We start from the raw sequence: 22,810 nt of genomic DNA, 5'->3' as shown, positions 1-22,810 counted from the left end.
ACAGTTTAATTTGGTTAAAAAAAAAAAAAAAAAATTCCCAGTGCTACTTTGAGCAGTTGGTTTAATTTTAGCCCATAGAATTTTTCACTAGTTTTCTTCTTCTGCACACCAGCCTTAGGGTGCGTTTGGGATTGAGGTCGGGCAGCTGTAGCTTAAAAACTACAGTATTAAAGTGTTTGGTAAACACTAACTGCTGTAGCGTTTAAGTTATGTTGATATAATTTTTCACTTGTATAATATAAAATTTATTATATCTTTAATAATTTTATCAAAATTATTATTTAAAATTTATATTTACTATATATTATTAACTTTTATTTCATAATTACAGTTTTTTTTTTCACAACAACTGTAGCTTAAAAGGTACAGTACCTCAATCCCAAACGCACCCTTAATTTAATTAAGGCTCCTCACCAGTAATTTCATGCACTTCTCATTTTTATATCACCTCCTCACTTTCTCTCTCTCTTCACATCATCCTCCTCACTTTCTCTCTCTTCACATCATCTAGCTCTTCTCTAGCAGCAACTCTTTTCACCTCATCTATCATCATCATCAATGGCAGTGGCGATTCATCTCTTCTTCACTTTCCTAGCTTTTCTTCTTTCAGGGTTAATTTTCTTTCTAGCTTCCCGGAAAACAAAATCAAAACGTCCGAATCTTCCTCCAGGCCCTCCGGGCTGGCCAGTTGTTGGCAATCTCTTCCAAGTAGCTCGCTCCGGCAAGCCTTTCTTCAAATACGTCGATGATCTTCTCCCAATATACGGTCCGATTTTCACCCTCAGGATGGGAACAAGAACCATGATCATCCTGAGCGACGCCAAGCTAGTCCACGAAGCCCTCATCGAAAAGGGTAGTCTCTTCGCCACTCGCCCTAGAGAAAACCCTACCAGAACCATCTTCAGCTGCAACAAGTTCACCGTCAACGCCGCCCTTTACGGGCCCGTCTGGCGGTCCCTGCGAAGAAACATGGTGCAGAACATGCTCAGTTCAAGCAGAATTAGGGAGTTCCGTGAAGTCAGAAACAAGGCAATGGATAAATTAATCAACAGGCTCAAAGCTGAAGCCGAAGCTACCAACGGAATCGTTTGGGTGCTTAAAAACGCCCGTTTCGCCGTGTTCTGTATCCTACTAGCTATGTGTTTTGGGATTGACATGGATGAGAAGACGATTGAGAAAATGGATCAAGTGATGAAGAGTGTGTTGATTGTTTTGGATCCGAGAATCGACGATTATTTGCCAATTTTGAGTCCTTTTTTTTCCAAGCAAAGGAAGAGAGCACGGGAAGTGAGGAAAGAGCAAGTTGATTTTATGGTACCCTTTATTGAATTGCGGAGAAAAATGCTTCAGAATCCAGGATCTGACAAAACGGCAATGTCGTTTTCGTACTTGGACACTCTATTTGACCTGAAAATTGAAGGGAGAACATCAGGGCCGTCCAATGAAGAGCTAGTCACGCTCTGCTCGGAGTTTCTCAACGGTGGGACCGACACGACGGCTACGGCGGTAGAGTGGGGGATAGCGCAGCTGATTGCTAACCCTGGTGTTCAGGAAAAAGTCTATGATGAGATTAAACGGACGGTTGGTGATGATCCTGATCGAAAAGTTGACGAGAAGGATGTTGAAAAAATGCCTTATTTACAAGCCGTGGTGAAAGAATTGTTACGTAAACACCCACCGACTTACTTCTCTTTAACCCATGCAGTAACTGAGGCTACTACACTAGCTGGCTATGATATACCAACTGATGCCAATGTTGAGATTTTCTTGCCCGGAATTGGGGACGATCCGAAATTGTGGGCCCACCCGGAGAGGTTCGATCCGGAAAGGTTCGTCTCCGGCAGGGAAGACGCGGATATCACCGGCGTCACGGGGGTTAAAATGATGCCGTTTGGTGTTGGGAGGAGGATTTGTCCCGGTTTGGGCATGGCAACGGTTCATGTGCACCTAATGATAGCAAGAATGGTACAAGAATTTGAATGGGGTGCTTATCCACCAAAGAGCAAGTTGGATTTTACAGGCAAATTGGAATTCACTGTGGTGATGAAGGATGCTCTTCGAGCTTTGATCAAACCAAGGGCTTGATTCAATTCAATTGAGGTGATGATACGTTAATTTATTTTTATAATTTTTCATTAAATAATGTATAGGGTTTAATTTGTGTGCCTTTTCATATTATTTTCTTTTAAAAATGGCTTTTGGGTTCTTTTAATTATTTTTATTTTCTCTGTTGCCAATATCATGGGTTGGGCAATGAATTTCAAGTTAATGGAACTGCAATTTAAGCAATTTCGTTCTTAAATTTTCAAAATTGATTATTTTCCTCAACCCATGGTACAATTAAGCGTGTGATGTGACTACGCATGGTACTTATTAGGGTGCAGTACGTGAATTTTAGAGTACTATAATTCACAACATGAGTATTGTTAAATAATTTAAAAATAATAAAAATCAATTAAATTTAATCATTTAATAGTGATCGGCGACAAGACTATAGGGTACGGTAATCTTAGAGTACATCGGATCATACACTTACATCTGAATCTAATGTAGATATTTTAGTGTTTTCTATAAAAAAAAAAAATGATTTTTTTAAAAAATTACGATTTTGACTTCGTTTAGATGGGCGGTGCTGCTGCCTGCTGGGTGGCCTTTAATCGCGCATAACAACAAGAAGACATAAGGTCTATATTTTTCAGTGATTTAATCTCCAGGACCTCTTTTGTTTTTTTCTTTTTTTAATACATTTTCTGGAGTTAAGTTTTTAACTCACCAAGATTTTGCAGCAATAAATAATCTTTGAGAAAAGGACAAACGTCGGATTCATAAATTTAATTTTGGAGTATATCAGAAACTCGGAATCGTACTTGGAATGGATTCAATTTCAGAAGCCAAATTTTGCTAAGTAATAATTTATATGCGATTGTTTGAAATACAGTGCAGCCCTTTTCTTTAGTGTATGATTCCTTGATAATTCCAAATGAAAAAATTAATAAAAGAATGTACATAGTATTAATCCACAAATTTTCCATTATTTCTATTTTAACAGTTGAAAAATGTCAATAGAAATTTAACTTGATAAAATGTGATAAAATTTTGGGGGTACGGTATACCCTTGCTTATCTTTCAATTGGTTGGTATATCACGAAAAGTTTTGTGAGTAATTAGAAATGATCAATGAAATGTACGTATCAACAACATTATTCAAGTAAACTGTGACAATTATTAAGTGCAATGGCATTCAATAATGAAGTGCTTAAATTATTGTAGACAGCAAACTTTTGGCTTTATTGTAAAATATTAAATTAATAAATAGACGTTGGAGAAATAGGGAGTGAGAAGTCACCATTGAGTTAACGCCCTAACGCTATTTTATGGCCGATATTTAAAAGTGAAGCTTGTATTCACATTTCCAACTACTTCCTTTATTATCCTAATCTTTGTGTTTGGTGGGACAAATTTATTGGTCTCTCTCTTTATATTTGTTTGTTTTAAAGAGGCTTATTTGATCAAACTAGTTGAAATTAACGTTGATAAGTAGTGCTAAAAAAAAAAAAGATGCATAAAGTAAAAAGTTTAAGTCCTTGTATCAAATGAAAGTTCATATATGTAATTCTTTAATAATTTATATAGTTTATAACATAAAAAAATGAAATTGAGAGCGTCGAATAATAGTGAAGAAATTATAAATATAGATCTTTTTTGGGAACAGAGACAGATTTAAAAACTTAATTCATTGGTAAATAAAATTGTAATAAAATTTAGTAATTTATAAATTGGACCTCAATATCAGTATATCTACAACTTAATTTTTAAACCACAACATTTCTTGATAATTGGAAAGAGACTCGGTCACCCTGTAGGGTTTGTCGGCACTGAAAGGTTTTGTTAGGATAACGATATAAATTTTTCCGCTTTGTTTTTATTTTTATTACGATGACACGTGTTGTATCATAGTACCTACAAAGTTTACCGGACCTACACTCGCTAACATCATATTTTATGTGCTCGATTAAAATTGTCAATTTTTATGTGGGCACTCTCACGCGGACACGCTCGTGAACTGAGTTATTTCTTAATGAACTATAAAATTGTGCAACTTACGACAGTTAAAAATTATTTCTCTTAAATCTCATGGTTTAAAGAATATATTCACAAGAAAAAAATTAAGGTGCCCGCACTAGAAAAAAACTTATATATATATATAATTAATTTTAGGTGTGACTGCCCTCTCTTTTTTTTTTTTAATTGCGGATATACTGTTAAGCTGTGTAGTTTAATAACATTAAAATTTGACTCCATTAAACCATATATGATACAACTCAAAAGCGTGTCTACATGAAAAAATATATCTTTAGTGCGAGCGCCCTCATTTTTTTATGCGGATAAGCTTTTAAACTGTGGGTGTTTAAGAAAGTTAATTTTTAACTTTTGTAAACTGTACAGTTTAAGAGGATGTCCACATTAAAAAAAAAAGATGCATCCATATATTTATATGAATAATTTTTATAAGGATATTTTATATAGGAATAATTTTTATATAGTTATACAAAATTAGGGTTTTAGTTTGGGTAAGTTATAAATAAGACTAAAACTTATATTGTAATAAATTATAGTTTTTCTACATCATGTTTTAAGAACCTGCCTCCACGTAATAATAAATATCTATAGATTTTAGAAAATAAATTTCATGTTACATTAAAAGTTTAAAATAGGACAAAATATTTTTCTAAGTTTGCCTGGGACAATTATATATTCTTTAGAGTTATCATCAAATTATTATATAACTTTTATAGAATTTACATTGAGAGAAAAACATTAAAGAGAATGTAAATATTTAACTTTTAAGATAACTTTGCATATTTGTAATTGTATAAGATTAATGTAGTGCGTGCTTCATTTTTATATCACCTGGATTAAAAATAATTAAGTTAAACTAATAATTTTTATAATCACACCTCTATTAAATTAAAACCTTCTTATAGTAATAAATATAGTTAGTCCCAACATTATAACTTTAGAGATGATTTACTGTAATTTGTATTTTAAGCAGTGTGCCACCAATTAGTGGCGGATCTAGAAAAATAATTTACTGGGAGCTAAATTAGATAATAGTAAAATATAAAAAACTAAAATTTTAAATATATAAAATATTTGCTAATACATTTATAATTAGTCTCTACGCATTTTTATATTTTAAAAATGTTATGCAATAGACTCATTATCAATATTATTAAATTTATTGTTTCCTATATAAACAACCAAACTATCACTTGTCCCATCCGATTTCAAAGATGATTCTTCATGAGTTTTATCACTGAAAACGTTCGTTCTACCATTATTATATAAACTAGAAGAATTAACCATATTTTTTAGAATAGAAAATGTTTTGGGTGGTGGGCTATCATTATTTTTAATTAAAATTTAGGTTTTTATATTTCTTAAAAGTCAAAGTTTAAATTTTATGGGAGTTTATATTTTATAGTGACTATTTTAATAAATTTAATGGAGATTAATTAGAAAATTAAAATATTTTTCTCTTTTATTTTAAAAAAAAAATTTGGCCAGTGGGGACTTGAGTCCCCACTCGTCATGTGCTGCATCCGTCCCTGCCACCAATTATCGCTTTTGATACGTCAAGTGTTATGTGACTTCATTATTCATCATTAATAATTTAATATGGTATCTTATACCACCGATTATTAAATGACACATAAAAAATAAGATGATGTAGGGTGTTATTTTAGAATTTTAGAATTTTTTATTTAGTTATTTTTTATATTTTCTATTTTTAATTAAAGTCAATTGTAGTGTGTGTTTTAGTCTTTATTTCTATTATTATTGTGACTTAGTTTCTTTTTTTAAATTAACTTGGGGAAGTACCTATTATAAATAGGGAGATTATTATTATTTTTTTTCATAATTTCAACTTTAATTGTTCAATAAAGCCCCCTTTATAATTCCCTTGAGATTATCTATCAAAATCTCTATTGTCAAATTGTTTAGATTAAAGTATCATCGAATCTCACATTTAAAGTATTATCAAAATCTCATCGAATCCTTAGGACTAGAATGATATCTAAGCACACTTTTTTTTTTTTGGTCTTATCCACGAGGTATCCTGGGGAGGGCCCCAACTGTGGGAGGCACCTTTAAGCCCGTACCACAACTCAGACTAGAAGTCCCCGCTCGAACCGGGAGGCACAGGTTCTCCCAACAAATGCGACTTCCCTGCGACTCGAACTGGGGAGCAAACCCAGTCAAGCCACTTAAGGGGACTCCATTGCCAGTGGAGCCAACACTTTGTTGGTATATCTAAGCACACTTTAATGCAAGCATAACCTAATCGTGTTGGCTTGGTTTGATATTAGAGTAATATCTAGTGTTTTTTCTACGTTATAAATTTGATTATACTACCTCGCTCTATTAGTTCGTATCAAAGTAGTTCTGTACCAATCACAAAACTTTCCTATCAAATCCATCACTAAAAATGAAAAAAAAAATAGAAAACCTTAAAATTGAAAAACATGGCCACAACAAGCCCCCACCACTGCCCCACTATTCAGCGACCATCACCCCTAGCTGCTGCAACCATCAAACTCATTAACCATAGCCGATCAGACTCCAGCCATCGTCGTAAAAAGTTGCCGCCATACAAAAACACCCAAACTTGCGAGCCACCACCCTAAAATCCACCACTTACAGCCTTCCTCACAGTTGGTCGTGCATATCATCAAACTTCCCTCTACTTCACATCCAATCCCAACCACCAATGGGTCTGATTAGCCGCTGTAAGGTCACTATAAAGCCACCATACAAAACCCTCAAAACCTACGAGTTTCACCTCTTTGATCCACTTCCACTGCCATGAATCCAATCCACAACCACCTTCATGATTTTCACCACTATATCTACTAGACCCGACTATCACCTCGCCAAACCACAATCACCAACCACCAGCCACACTAAACTCAAGAGTTGAGCCTTATTTATGATTTTGCCATTGATTTTATTCTTAATTTGAAGGAAAAAAATGATAAAAGATGAAGTATTAGGGTTCATATTGTCTCATTAAGTTTTGAAGATATCCTAAATTTTGACGGTAATCCTAATGATATTTTTTATTATATTTGCATGGTGGATGATTTTTTTAAATTGTTCTATTGAAAGTTGCTATCTCTCATGCATCATTTAAATCGATAGGTGATGCTTTTATATTTGTGGGAACCACTATAAGAATAAAGGATTCGACAAAGGCAAAATAAACTGAAAGAATGGTTTGATATAAGACAATTGATGGAAGACCATTTTGTTCATTATGATGAATGTCGTACCATTTCTTTTTACACTGATATGAATGTAGAAGATAATGAGATTATTGATTTAGCTAAGATTTTTAAAAAAGAGGCTACTCTTGATTTAAACATTGAGCTAATAGCATGATTGAATTTGTGCAGCAAAATCAAGTTGAAGATACCATAGCAATGATTGACATGATTATGCCTATCAATGTTCAGGACAAGACGGTTATTTTTGAAGAAGATTTGGTTGCAAATATATGATTAATTTGCGAGAGTATTGAGTGAGATTTGGCAAAAAATTTGAGAGGCTTGGAAGTAATTTGTTTCTAGAAGATTTCATCTTCTCGAAGAATTATTAACAAGCACAAGAAAAACACGAATTATGGAGAATTTCGAGTTTTAAGCACAATTGATGAGCAAAGCTACAAGCTCAAGCTCTAGGATGCATTGATGCTCTATTACAAGTTCTATCTTCCAAACAAACTGAGGATCAGTTTTTTTAAAGAAGGAGAGACTGATAGGACATTACTTTAGGATCTAAGAATTTTTTTATTTAGATATTTCTTATATTTTCTATTTTTAACTAGAGTCAATTATGGTATGAATTTTAGTTCTTTATTTCTATTATAATTGTGATTTAGTACTCCTTTTTAAGTTAACTTACTAAAGTAGTTTACCCCACTATAAATAAAGAAGTATTGTTAAAGTTTTCATAAATTCAAATTTAATTATTTAATAAGAACCCTGTTTATAATTCCTTTGGGTTTATTATAAAGTTGTTTGGATTAGAGCGTAGTCTAATCTTGTTTTTAAAGCGTTAATCTAATCGCGTAAGCTTAGTCTGATACTAGGACAAAATCTAGTGTTTTTCTACCATATCAATTTGCTTCCCTATCCCACTCTGTCACAAGATCTTTCCAACTATATATTTGAGATGACTGATGAATTAGATATGAATGTGTTGAAGACAACGTAATACAAGCATCTAAGAGCATCACCAAAAAGATCTTTAAATGAGATTTTACTTCTTTTTGAAGAGATGTTAAGTAAAAAGAGTTGTAAAAGGTTTTTCAAATGAGATTTCATTAGATGAAATTGTTATTCCCTCTTTAATATTGAAAATATAGAGAAGCACTACCTCATTTTAATAATTTTATTTAGAAAGTTTTTAGAACATTTAATATAATATTAAATTATTTTAATGTAATCATTCTTGATGGGAGAAAAATACTACAATTGTTATTTTGATAAAAAATTTTTGATTAAAATAATATAAAATTATTTTTATTTAAAGAATTTTTTTTTAAAAATTATCTTTTTATATTTTATTTACCGCATAAATAAATAAATATTTAAAAAGAAAAATTAAATTTTTTTTTTAATGAAACTCTAATAAGCGACAAAAAGTAAAAGGAAAAAAGTCAGATTGTCTGTCAACTCCTGTCATGCATGTTCTTCTTGAAGCTTAAAAATATCTTGGCTAAGGGCTTTCGGCTCCTCCATCAAATCATGCTTATCATGGTTCACTTTTTCTTTCACTAAAAAAAAAGAAAGTGTTACTGAGACTTCCAGATTCTAAAGTATATTCTCAAGTCCCCTTTTCCCATCTCCTTTCAGGTTTGTTCCCTAAAGCTTTCCCATGCGCATATTGCCTGTTTCGTTATCAAAACACAAACACACAAAGCCCTACCATGACTAGAAATACAGCCAAATGCCTATGTTACAGATATATTATTTAATTTTCTCTCTCTTTTTCACTTTCTAGGGAGTGCTAGAAAAATGATACTATCAAATCCATAATTTGGGCAACATACAGACAACTTTTCTTTTTTGGAGAATCTTAAGAGGCTAGTGCTATGTTACGTTAAAGGTAACATACACGCACTCACAGTAACAATACTAATGGTGGAGTCCGTTACTGTTGCTGTGAGTGTGTATATGTTACGTTTAACGTAATATAAGGTGATCCATATGAACATATTACAGCTAACTAAATCAGAATGCTCTACTCTCTAGATACAACAGATCACAAATAGAAGGCCCACCAAGAGTCGCACCCTGTAGAATCCAAATGAAAGGATCCCAGCATATGAAGAAGATAAATGACAATTTTTATAAGTAAAAAAACTGCCCAGAAACCATCACTATTTTAAAGGAAAAATGAAAAAGACAAATTACTTCTGCAATATGTACAGTAAGGCACAAGAAAGATATAATCAACTTCGATGTTGAAGTATCCACGGAATCTGAATGCCAATTGTTGTTTCAACTACTAGGATAAACCAGTTTTCTAGCAGAAGGCAAAAGTCTCCATAAACGCAGCTTAGATTCCTGAGACTACCATGGAAGTTTTAAGGATTTGATGGACTTTCTACGTGCTTGTTTCCCAAGTCTTTTGTCGTCTGGTTACCCTCGGTGGTTGGGGAGATGTTCCCCCCAGAATCTGTTATATCATCATCCGATGCACAATGATCCTCTGGAACGGAGTCCATCCCACGGTTGCCAACCGTCCTGGATGAAAACCCATGCCCCGATAAATAATTATATGAATGTGTATCAAAAGATTCTATGCCATAATGAGACCGGATAGCTGAACTAAACATAGGTTGCATCAAGCGCTTTCTCTCAGGCAATTCACGCAATGATACTCGACAAACTGGACATGTGGAATGCTGGTGTAACCATATGTCTATACAGGTTGCATGGAAGGAGTGACCACAGTAGGGAAGAATGCGCAACGTATCTTCACCATGGTATTCCGCAAGGCAAACAGCACATCTGTAACAAAAAAAATCACATTTCCTTTTAGCGATATTGAGGGCAAAAAAGATACATATTTTCATATAAAAGATGTAACTCCAAATTGAAAGTTCTATGCTTCCCCCTGTGAAATGATATTGCAAAGCATGCAGATTAGAAAACTTTGAAGGGACTGAAAAGAAATAAGAGAAAAGGGTAACAGAAAGAGGATATTCCAGAACCCCCATCAGATGGTGTTATGTTAAATCTGATAGAACCAGGGTCTGATTTAGAGCAAAAAAATACACGTCAAACAGATTGATTGGTATAATGCAAATGTGCATTGGACACAAAAGATCCTTCACAAATCTGTTCATCATGCAGCTTTATTGCATGACCACATAAGCAAGGATACACACACACTATTATTACAAGTTGACCTGAACAGAACCTTGAGGCAAATTAAAGAAAATTGTGAATCATCTAGTCCAGTTTAGAAGAGAGATGTATACCTCAATAAGTTTCAAGAGTGACCTAAAATGTCAATACCTCATTCTGTTTTCCTTGACAGCGAAAAAAGAACATTTTTGTTCTTACAAAAAGAACAGGTCATAGTGATCACAGTGATTTTTTTTTTCTTTTTTTCTGAAAGACAATTAATCAATAGAGCAAAGCACGTCCATCTGCTGGTATTTCTTCCATCCAAACATTACAGCTCAAGTTTCTGATAGCAAATTTAGCTAACCTGTGATCTTCTCAATTACGAGCTCTAGATATATAATGACCTTGAAATTCTCTGCACCTTGGATCAGCAATTGAATATCTAAAGCTGCTACTCTCCTTTTTCCCAACAAGATTAACAACATTGAATCGTCTGATACGATGATTAATGGAACTAAAAATCAGCTTCTTTCGCAACTTTAATCCCACTTCTCATTGCTTGTGCTTCAACATATTACAGTGTTACAAAGGTATTGTATATTCAGAAGCCAATATGATAAAATATTAGAAAAACTACTATTTGGCCAGAAGTTTAGAATCCCTATTGATTACATAAGTAGACTTAAAATCAACCCCTAATAAAACAGAGGATCAACAAGATTCATATACTCCTGTCCAGGCTTCCTCCAAAATATGTGCTTGATATTCCCTAAAGACCTTACCTATGCTCACATATCAGCCAGCATACATAAATGAACTAATTTCTCCAAGTCTCTTACTAAATTCATGAAGGTGCTCTAAGCTTGGGGGGCACAGGAAGAACCCATTTCCCCCATCTTTGTAATCTTCAGCTTTTCAACTACCTCGGGTACGGAACAGGTACATCTTTCAAAACTAAAAAAATTACATGTCAGTCTGAAGCAATATTGATCTAAAGATGAGAAATCTATTACTCTTTGCGAGGACTATCTCCCGTGGGATTAAACTTAGTGATGCAATAATCACTTTTTCACTTAATATTGCTCCTGTAAGAGAATATTTGCCCACCAATCAACCACTGGAAGCTCAGAGAAGAACGGTTAAAGGATCACATACAAGGTTACAGTAAATATAATATACTAAAACGCCTATTGAAGGAACATCTTAAGTCAAATATAAATGCAAACACTACTAGATAAAAGCAATTCTGATTTTGCACCAAATTTAACTCACTTTCCAAACAATTACAATGAAATGTATGATTCAGCAAAAAGCCTGCATCTATGCTGAAAAACCAGCATTTGCAGTCTCTGGCAGTAGTATGACCAGCATCCAGGGCATTATTCATATTGGAAATTAAAGCAGATAGGAGGCGCATTTGAACAAACGCAACCATGATTTGGCCAGCTAAATTTTTTAAAATCAAGCAAATATTAAGGAGCAAACCTCTTAGGACTTGGTCCCTGAGTTCAAGCCGCATTAGTGTGCTTGCATTTTTTTTTTTTTTTAAAGAAAGGAGCAACCTTATAGGCAAGATGTTCTCTAGAAATGATTCAAAATTCAAATGATAAATCTAGGATATGCACTACAAAGAAATTGAACAAAACGACTTTCTGGTTTTCTCTCCCTGCACAACGAGCTTCATGCTGGCGGCATACAAGCTATTAGCTACCATAGAATGTTAGATTTGCCAATGCACATTTTCCAACCTTGATTAAATACAAGCCTTGGGAAGGGAATGCAAATAGAAGCTAATTTTAATACTGTAAATCCTAAGATTTTTAATTTCAACTGAAAGACTAAATGAAAGAAGAAACGCCGGAACCAGACGTTTGTCACGGTAAGAATTAAAAGAGGAACATACTGAGTATCTTCTGCAGCTGCAAAATACTCATCACTGAACTTCTTCATTGGAAAGTTAGCCACAACTACAGGTTCAACACCATGTAACCCTCTTTCCAGCTGTAACATAACAAAACAGCAGCGGTCACACTCACAATCAGTCACAAACACCCCACAGAAGATAAAAAGGAGAGCAACAAACAATTTGTCAATAGAAAACAAAGCAAAAAAGATCAGTAACCATACACCAAACGAACAAGAACAGGCAACACAAAATCACAAATAAAAAACTGATAATACATTCACATATGGATTTGCTAAATTTAAATGAAAAACTTCAAAAAAAATCCCATTTCTAGAATGAATGACAAATCACTATAAATAGATAAATAGCAAAGAAAATCCTTACAAGGCTAAGATCAGATCTAGAGGCAATAGGAAATGATCTTCTTGATGAGTTCAAGTGAATCCGAGCGCAGATAAGCCTCGTACACACAAAAACTATGAACATGATGCTCACAGCGAATCCTATCACTGTCATCACCAAATTCATCCCTGAAGAAATCATTTTTGTTTAACTTTTCTTTTGTTTTAATCACAAAACTACTTGATTCTCCAAATTCAACAGAACCCAGAACTTCACGTTCTCATATTCTTCAGTTTTATTACCACCATAATACCATTTTCCAATCTTTGTAAGCTCATTTTAACAAAATGACAGAGAAGAGAGAAAAATTGAAACTTTGAATGAATGATGAGATTTTTGATAATTTACAGTGTGAGCAAAAGAGAAAAGGTGGCAAATTTAATATGAATGGGCAAAAGGGTTGAAAGATGTGTAGAGATTGAAGACATTGAGGGATTGAGCAGCGCCATGGACCGAAGGTTTAGTGGAGATTTGTAAAGGGCAGATCTAATCTAAATACAAGTGTTAATTTGGACCAAACTGAGAGAGAGAGAAAGCTCATCCAAATAGAATCTTGTGGTTTACTTTTATTTATTTATTTATTCTTTTATTTATTTTTATTCTCTGTTTTTGATTAAGTTATTTGTTTTTTCTTGTTAGTTTAGTTGATCTTGTTTTAAATTCTTATAGATGTCTTATCTGTGGGAATGAAATTTTTTAATAATTTTTTCAAGATTTATCATTTATTGAGCTTTTCATTTTTGAAAAAAATAGAAAACAAGCAAAAGAATTATTTCACCGCCAATTTTGTGCATTGCTCGTTTGTTTAAAGGACAAAAATAAATCTTACTCAAAACCAAAAAGGATTTAACAAAAGAGGAGAGAGATGCTATGTAAGTGTGACATAATTATAAATTTTTTATATTAGGAATTAAATATTAATTGAGGCCTTATTTGGTATTGAGATGATGTAATTTTTAAACTATAATTACTGTGAAAAAAGATATAATTATAAAATAAAAGTTAATATTATGTAGTAAATATAATTTTTAAATTATAATTTTGAAAAAAAATAGTAAAGATATAGTAGATTTTTCATCATACAAGTATAAAATCAAATCAACTTAATTTCTAAACTACATCAATTAGTGTTTACTAAACTCTTTAGTACTGTATTTTAATATGTAACTGTCCAACCCCAATCCTAAAGATGATCTTAATATATTAAATAATGTAAAACTAATATATGGGTGGTAGCTAGTTCAATTAGTAAAACTCTTTCGAGCGAAATTAGAAGTTTGACCTTGTTCACATGAGTGCGAAAGAAATTGAACTCTTTCGAAGTCAGACCAAAGCAATGAAGAACGTGAACTCCTAACTAAGCTTGTCCTTAGGTATCAAATCCGAAGAATGCAGTAAGCTACCTTGCTCTCACCCCTCACTGGATGGGGGCTCTCTTCTCGTTGAGAATATGTAATATTCCCTTAGTATAGAAGTGATATTTCTAGTCATCTTGGTATTGGATTAGCTCTTCTGTTACCAGAAACTAAAAATACGTAAGTCCTAGGTTTGCTATTTGGTGGCGAAGAAGAGCATTCTATGCCTCAAGTTCCGCCATTTGGTTTTCCAGCCTGACGCACTCTTGGAATTGGGCCAACCCCTCCAGTCGGGGAGCCAACTCGATTTGTTGTCGTTCCGAAACGATCTTAAACCCGTTGGACTGGAGAACGTCCCAATAGAATCGAGATTGCGCCCTGTCGGCGTAAAGCGACATAAGTATCTCTAAGAGACGGGGTTGGTTAAACTCTACCCCCCATAGTTCAAATCATGACCGTATAACCAAATCGACATCTCGCAGCGGTACATAAACAATAAAAGGTGCATTATGATAGAATAGACACTGGTACTGCTCTATTATTAAATTTTGTAGCTATGAGCAGTATTCTATTTCTAAAATGGAGTGCAGGAACACCTCCCTTTGGCTGGCAGGACAAGAGATTAACCCTTCTATTACAAAACAAAGCCATTCAAGGTCCTACCCTGGCTGTATTAAGAAATATTGGAGAAACTCCCGGTCTACAGGAAATTGGGATAACGCAACGGGAATGTAGGTAAAAATTGCTTCCATCACTTACACTTAACACTTTTCTCGATCTTCAAAGAAGACTAACTCCTCCTACTCCTCCTTCTCTTGTCCTGTATATAGCTCGTTGTTGGTCCTTATACACTTATCGATGACTGCCCGATGATGGCTCAATCATCTACTTACGTAATTTCCAAATCCACTTTGTTAGCAGACAGTCTTGGGAACTACTATGGATACAAAATAGTCTTCATTTCTATTTTTTAGATTTTTTTTACGAAATTTTAAGTCACCAAAATAAGCTTATTCCCTGCCACTCTACGAAGGAAAGTTGTCCAAAGGACCTAGCTTCAATCAAAGTCAAAGATGGATACTTAAAAGAAGAGAAGAAGGTCAGGTTAGATCCGTTATCGGATTTTCTTTTGGTTGCTTTTGTGCTTGGGAAATGAAATGGCTATGCTTCTTTTTGCTATCTCTCACCGACCTTTCGATCCCTGGTTTCACTGGAAAATTGGAAGGTTACAAACCACCTTTTACAGTTGCAAATGTGAAATGGTGCTAAAGCAAGACCCGTGACTATGAAAAATGACTGCTCAATAAAGACTTGAGTCACCTTGGAGTAAGTCAAGCCACATAGTCAACAATGTCTCTGTCTAAACTATAGAATTACTAAATCGAAACACACTAGAATAACTTCAAACACTGGATCTGTAGATCTACGTGTATTCCAAAATCCTGGTCTTCTTCAATCATGTTCTCAAACCAATCAGGGAACTTCCAAAGACCAAATTATTTAATCCCCAAACTCTTTCTGGCAGAACCCTCTGAATTTTTAGAGAAAAACCACGCAAAATTTTTTTCGAGATTTTGAAACTTATTGTTTCAAGGCGGCGAACACTCGAGATACTTTTCACTTGTCTTCACGAGTCTGAGACCTTACTTCTTCGACTACTCGACTTTTGCTGCAAGTCCTTATCTCGACAAAATCTCCTTAAAGTCTCCTCTATCTCAGAGTCTATTCTAAAATATCACATCAAAATAAGCAATGCACAAAATCATTTAATAATCGAATAAAAATATTGAAATCTAAATCTAACATTGAAAATAAATGGGTGACTCAACACACTCATTTAATAATCACAATGTCACACAATCCAATAACTTACTTAAAGTATAATTTATATCAAACATTACTAACCCATTTGACATAAATTGAACTCCTTCAAATTTAAATAATATTATGTATCAATATTATAAAATATGCATGTTTGCTAAAATTATATATTTACATCAATGAAGTTTTAAACCTATCTAGAATTTACAAAACAAAATACCATATAAATGTTCATCCTTCATCCAAAAAACAAAAGTCAAATATTTGAGTTTGGATGACAAGATTCTGTAAATTAATGAAAAACATAAGCATATTTGAATTAGTTTTTGTTAACTGTTTAATAATTGTGTCATTAACCAAATAAATAAGTCAAGAAATTAAACCCTAATATGATATAAAAAAAAATCATGTTGAACAAGACTAAATCTATTTAATAATCATGTCAATTTTCACGATCCAAACCTTTCATATCAGACAAAACGATCATGTCAAATTTTGTTAGCCTTAATAATTGAAAAAAAGTATTAATATGTCCTTATACATACATATGAATTTGTGAAAGAAAATATAAATTTGAACATGTTGAAGTAGCTGGTAAAGCAAATCAGAATTGACCAATACGACATGGGATGGTTGCATTTTGGGGAAGACTTTGTATAAGTGAAATGACATGGAGAGCAACGTTTTGATGGGTGTCATCACTACTATTTTAAATGACTTCTCGAGATGTCATTTCAACTTTAAGAAGTCATAAGCCCTTCACGTGCTTAAGTCGAGTCGTTAAATGTTGTTTTTTCACATGCACAAAGCGTGAGCTTCTGGACTTCATGAAATCAGTTAAAAGAGTTGTTAAAGCAGCTGGTTCTGGTGTAACAAAGTGGAGAGCGTTCTGAGAGATATTGAGAGAAGTTGGGATCTTTTAGATTGTCTTATTGATCTTTGTATTGTGCTCTGTAAAGCTTCGTTTTTTTCTTTGCATACTAATAAAAGCTGGTCGTATTGTTTCTCTGTGGATGTAGGCTGATGGAAATCAGCTGGACCACGTTAATTCGTCTTGTTCTTGATTCTTTCTTTACTCATTTTAGGTTTCATCTGTGTTTCTGGTTGATTAAGCTTAGTCCTAATCAAATCTTGTAAGCATCTTGTTTGGTTTGATATGAAGATCTTGGGCAGCGGTTTGACATTGATTGATCTCTTAGTCACACAAATTGCAATAATTAGTATAAGAGCTTGGTCTTGAGAATCAGATCCAAGTATGGAAACTACGAAGATTGATTTGGAGAAGTTTAATGGGAAGAATGTTTTTAATGTGTGGAAGGTGAAAATGGAGGCTTTGTTGATCACACAAGGACTAGGGGATGCAATTGAACCTATTACCAAGAAAGAAGGAAAAGAAACTTCATCATCAAGAACACCTGAGCAGACTGCTGAGATCGACAAAAAAGCCAGAAGCACTATCATCTTGAGTCTTGGTGACTCTGTAACAAGGGAGGTTGCCAAGGAGAGGACAGTTGCAAAGCTTTAGACAAAGCTTGAAAAATTATACACGACGAAGTCTCTAGCAAACAGATTATATATTAAGAAGAGGATGTTTACTCTAAAAATGGCCGAGGGATCCTCTCTTGATGATCACATTGATGAGTTTAATAAAGTCTGTGATACCTTAGAGACTATAGATGAAGGGTTAGATGATGAAGGTAAGGTCATGCTTCTGGTAAGTTCACTGCCGCAATCATACTCCAATTTTGTTGATTCCCTTATGTATAGTAGGCAAACTTTGTCTTTAGATGAAGTTAAGGCAGCCCTAAATACAAGGGGGTTACAACAAAAGTCAGGGGGCATGGAAAATGGTGAATGTTTGATAGCAAAGGGTAAAACTAGCAAGAGTGATCGAAAGAAGAAACAAAAGCAAGAAAAGAATAAGGCAAAGTCTTAGAATTTGAGGTGTTTTGAATGTCCCAAAGAAGGGCATTTTAAAAGGGATTGTCCTGAGAAAAAGAATAAAAAGAAGAGTTAATATGCGATGCAGCAACAGTTGAAGAAGAAAGATATGAGTCAGTTGGAGTTTGTGTGGCAACTGAGAACATTCAGAGAGGTAAATGGATTCTTGACTCTGGATGTACTTTTCACATGTGTCCATACAAGAATTATTTTCTTGATTATCAAGAAATTGATGGAGGGAAGGTAATGATGGGAAACAATGCAGTTTGTAGAATCATAGGTATGGGGAATGTAAATCTTAAATTGCATAATGGGAAAATCCAGGAACTTAAAGAAGTTAGGCATGTCCCTGACCTAAAGAGGAATCTGATTTCTCTTGGAATGGTTGATCAAAGTGGCTTTAGTATTAAGATTGAATCTGGAAAACTAATGATCACTAATGGAACCAGAATTGTAATGGAAGGTACTAAGAGGAATGAGGTATATGTCTTGGATGGAGAAGCTATTACAGGTTTATTTAATGTCTCTATTGGGTTTGAAAAAGACAAGACCAAACTTTGGCATTTGAGACTTGGGCATATGAGTGTTAAGGGTCTAATGGAATTGCAAAAACAAGGGGTATTGGGAGATAAGAAAATCAAAGAGCTGGATTTTTGTGAAGATTGTGTACTAGGAAAAACAACTAGGAGCAGTTTTAAAAGTTCAACTCACACCACCTGTGGAATATTAGACTACATACACTCAGATCTTTGGGGGCCAAGCTCAAACAGTTTCACTAGGTGGTAATAGTTACTTTCTGTCAATAATTGATGATTTCTCAAGGAGAGTTTGGGTTTATGTATTGAAGCACAAGGATCAGGTGTTTGAAAAAATTCAGAGAATGGAAGTCATTGGTTAAGAATCAGACTGGAAAGAAGGTGAAGAAACACATGACTGATAATGGTCTTGAATTTTGCAATAAAAAATTTGACAGCTATTGTGGACATGAAGGGATAGCTAGGCACAAAACAGCGAGAATGACACCCCAGTAAAATGGTTTAGCAGAGAAAATGAATAGGACCTTGATAGATAAAGTTAGATGCATGTTGGTTCAAGCACAGTTCCCTAAGAGTTTGTGGGCAGAAACTTTACTAACAGCATGTTACTTGGTAAATCTCAATCCACCAGTTGCTCTGGATTACAAAACCCCATTTGAATTATGGCATGGTAAACCAGCAAGCTATGATGTTTTGAGGATGTTTGGTTGTCTTGCATATGCACATATTAGACAAGGTAAATTAGCACCTAGAGCACTCAAAGGACAGTTTATTGGGTAACCTGAAGGGGTTAAAGGCTATAAACTGTGGTGTACTGATCTTAACCCATTAAAATGTATCATTAGTAGAGATGTGATATTCAATGAAGAGGTTGTACTGGAAAATAAGAAACCTGTTGGAGATAGTCAACAAGGAGTGGATGAAAAGACCAGTAATCAGCTTGAGGTGGAGCAGATTATTCACAAGTCATCTGAAGATGATGGAAACTCTAGAAACAGTAGTGAAGATCAAGAAGAATCCACAGAAACTCAGATTCAGCCCCAACAACAAACTCAGTTTCAGAACTATCAGTTAGCTCAAGACAGAAAGAAGAGACAAACAAGACCTCTACAAAGGTATAAATATGCTGATTTAATAACATATGCTCTAGCTGCATCTCATGAAATTGAAATAGATGAACCTAAGAACTACTTTGAAGCAATTCAGAGCCCTTATAAATCTAAATGGCAAAAAGCTATGGATAATGAGATAACATTACTGCATAATAACAATACATAGAAATTGGTAGAGAAAACCAAAAATAGGAAAACAATAGGTTGCAAATGGATTTTCAGGATTAAGGAAGGACTCACAGCTGCTGAACCTAGAAGATTCAAAGCTAGGCTAGTAGCTAAGGGATATACTCAAAAGGAATGAGTGGATTTTAAAGAAGTATTCTCACCTGTGGTCAGACATGCTTCAATAAGGGTGTTATTGACATTAACTGCAGTGAATGACATAGAGCTTGATTAGCTGGATGTCAAGACTGCATTTCTGCATGGGAGACTGGACGAGTAGATTTTGATGACTTAACCTGAAGGATATATTGACCCTAAAAAGCCTGACTATGTTTGTTTGCTGAAAAAGTCATTGTATTGTTTGAAGCAGTCCCCAAGGCAGTAGTATCTCAGGTTTGATGAGTTTATGCTATCACATGGCTACTTGAGATGTAATTTTGACTGTTGTGTGTACTACAAGCTGGTAAAAATAGATCTATATATATATATATTTGTTATTATATGTAGATGATATATTGGTTGCTTGTAAGTCTAGAGCTGAAATTGAAGCTATGAAGCAGTTGCTGAATTCTGAATTTGACATGAAGGATTTGTGACAAGTTAAGAAAATCCTAAGAATGGAAATAAGAAAGAACAAGGAGAAAGGAATTTTGTTTCTCACACAAAGAAAGTACCTGGAAAAGGTGCTTGGAAACTTTGGCATGACAGATTGTAAGTCTGTGAAAACCCCACTTGCTGCACATTTTAAGCTCTCAAGCTTACAATGTCCAAAGTCTGATAAGGAGAAGGATGAAATGTCAAAGGTCCCTTATGCAAATGTTGTGGGTGTATGATGTATGCAATGGTCTTGATTAGGCCAGATATTTCACATGCTCTCAGTGTTGTAAGTAGGTATATGACATCACCTAGATAGGACCACTAGAAAGCTGTAAAATGGATACTGAGGTACCTGAAAGGCACACTTAAATATGGATTAGTATATGGCAGATTAGATGGGAAAGGCAAAGAGATATGTGGTTTTGTTAATGCAGATTTTGTTGGAGACTTAGATAGAAGGAGATCATTGACAGGCCAATCCTTTTTTCACTCGAAGTGAGCCTGTAGGGAAGTAGTTTCATAGGAAAACATCAGCTTCCCAGTAGTGGAAGAGGAGTATGCAACCAGTCAGCTGAGTCACTCACCCTCTAAGTAGGAAGATTTTCTATGTAGTATAAAGTGAGCTCTTATATAATCACCCAGTTTGCTATTAAGAGAGAGCATCTAAAACAGCCATCCTCAAAACGATCCAAAACAACCGTTAGTAGCTAGGTGATAATGAGAAAGGATAATCTGGCTAACGAAAAAAAAGGGCTCAATATACTGCTGCTGCAGAAGCCGTTAAAGAAGCTTTGTGGCTGAAGGGTCTAATGGCAGAACTGGGATTTACTCAGAAGATTGTTGAAGTATTCTGTGACAGTCCAAGCGCAATCTACCTGAGCAGGAATCCAACTCATCATGAAAAAAATAAAACACATAGATATAAAGCTACACTTCATAAGAAATAAAGTGTCAAAATGGGTGGTAAAAATGGTTAAAATCCATACAGACAGTAACCCTGACGACATGCTAACAAAGGTGGTTTCAACAGCCAAGCTCAAGTTATGCTTAAACTTGGCTGGCTTGTGTGGTTGCTGACACACACAAGGAGAGGAACAATATTGGTAAGGCTGATTAGTTCAAGGTGGAGAACTGTTGAAGTAGCTGGTGAAGCAAATCAGAACTGACCAATACGACATGGGATGGTTGCATTTTGGGGAAGACTTTGTATAAGTGAAACGACATAGAGAGCAGCGTTTTGATGGATGTCATCACTACTATCTTAAACGACTTCTCGAGATGTCGTTTCAGCTTTAGTAAGTCACAAGCCCTTCACATGCTTAAGCCGAGTCATTAAATGTTGTTATTTCACGTGCAAAAAGTGTGAGCTTCTGGGCTTCATGAAATTAGTTAAAAAGCTTGTTAAAGCAGCTGGTTCTGGTGTAACAAAGTGGAGAGCGTTCTGAGAGATATTGAGAGAAGTTGGGATCTTTTAGATCGTCTTATTGATCTCTGTATTGTGCTCTGTAAAGCTTCGTTGTTTTCTTTGCATACTAATAAAAGTTGGTCGTATTGTTTCTCCGTGGATGTAGGCTGATGCAAATAAGCTGAACCACGTTAATTCGTCTTGTTCTTGATTCTTTCTTTAGTCATTTTAGTTTTTCATCTGTGTTTCTGGTTGATTAAGCTTAGTTCTAATCAAATCTCATAAGCATCTTGTTTGGTTTGATCTGAAGATCTTGGGCTGCGGTTTGGTGTTGATTGATCTCTTGGTCACACAAATTGTAACAAAACAATGTGTTTGTTAATAATAATAATAATAATAATACTATTGAGACTAAGAAAAAAATATTATTTTAATGAGGATATTTGCATATTGATTAATGAATAATTAATTAATTTATAGATTAATGAATATTTATTAATTCAAGAAGATTTTTATATTTTAATTATTTGTGTCATTATGGTATGTAGATATAAAATTCATGCACATACATTATACATAGACATAAAATTAATGTACGTATATTGTACATAGACATAAATTGATGTACGTTCTTCTTAAATTTAATACCCTAGAAGATAAAGTAGTTCAGATGCTTAAAGTACATAGAACATAAAGTCTATAATACACCAATAAACTCTATAAATACATCAATCATTGGTTTTATCTTCTTTCTCAAATCATTAGATGCGTATTCTGAAAAAAGAGTTGAATTGAGAAAATTGAAGTTGTTAAAAAAAAATCCTTAATAATATAAATTTTATTTGTTATGTATTATTAATATATTTTGTATTTGACTACTTATTAATTTATATTTTCATCAGGCCTAAAGGAATCAAAAATAAATTATTATCTTGCGTATTTAGTGGGATTATTAATTTAGTACATTGATCCAAGTCGGGACTCGAAGATTTTATTATTTAATCAAAATTATTAATTTATTGAATATTTGTTTATTGAGATTATTTATACTTACATAGATAGAAAATAATTAGATTATTTTGTGTGTGCGTAAGTGCTGAAAAGATTTATTAAAATAAAAAATAAAAAAGAAGTACATGCGAAGCTCTG

At 34.1% G+C, this 22,810-nt stretch overlaps 2 protein-coding genes across 2 annotated transcripts; one reads left to right on the top strand and one right to left on the bottom strand.

The window, feature by feature from the left end:
* The first annotated feature begins 381 nt into the window (after positions 1-381).
* On the top strand, positions 382-2,309 carry LOC18044393 (cytochrome P450 77A3). Its single transcript, XM_006436608.2, has one exon. The coding sequence runs from the start codon at positions 559-561 to the stop codon at positions 2,083-2,085; it is 1,527 nt and encodes a 508-aa protein (XP_006436671.1). The 5' UTR covers positions 382-558; the 3' UTR covers positions 2,086-2,309.
* Positions 2,310-9,203: 6,894 nt separating this feature from the next.
* Positions 9,204-13,286, bottom strand: LOC18044392 (RING-H2 finger protein ATL38). The gene is made up of 3 exons (XM_006436607.2): positions 12,712-13,286; positions 12,325-12,422; positions 9,204-10,079 (listed from the first exon to the last, which is right to left on the bottom strand). Exons 1-3 carry the CDS (start codon positions 12,868-12,870, stop codon positions 9,653-9,655), a joined length of 684 nt encoding a protein of 227 aa, XP_006436670.1. The 5' UTR covers positions 12,871-13,286; the 3' UTR covers positions 9,204-9,652.
* Positions 13,287-22,810: the final 9,524 nt, after the last annotated feature.

Source organism: Citrus clementina, unplaced genomic scaffold, assembly GCF_000493195.1.
Source record: "Citrus clementina cultivar Clemenules unplaced genomic scaffold, Citrus_clementina_v1.0 scaffold_4, whole genome shotgun sequence".
NCBI classification, from domain to species: domain Eukaryota; kingdom Viridiplantae; phylum Streptophyta; class Magnoliopsida; order Sapindales; family Rutaceae; genus Citrus; species Citrus x clementina.
The sequence above is the reverse complement of the archived record's forward strand: the minus strand, read 5'-3'. Positions and strand labels throughout refer to the sequence as shown.

What these genes read in the sequence shown, in the direction of transcription:
- LOC18044393 (XM_006436608.2), top strand. Translation starts at nt 559, where the DNA reads ATGGCAGTGGCGATTCATCTCTTCTTCACTTTCCTAGCTTTTCTTCTT.
- LOC18044392 (XM_006436607.2), bottom strand. Translation starts at nt 12,870, where the DNA reads ATGATTTCTTCAGGGATGAATTTGGTGATGACAGTGATAGGATTCGCT. An exon ending in CTAGATCTGATCTTAGCCTT is followed by an intron (nt 12,423 to 12,711) that starts GTAAGGATTTTC and finishes GTTATGTTACAG; the next exon opens with CTGGAAAGAGGGTTACATGG. An exon ending in GCAGCTGCAGAAGATACTCA is followed by an intron (nt 10,080 to 12,324) that starts GTATGTTCCTCT and finishes TTTTTGTTACAG; the next exon opens with ATGTGCTGTTTGCCTTGCGG.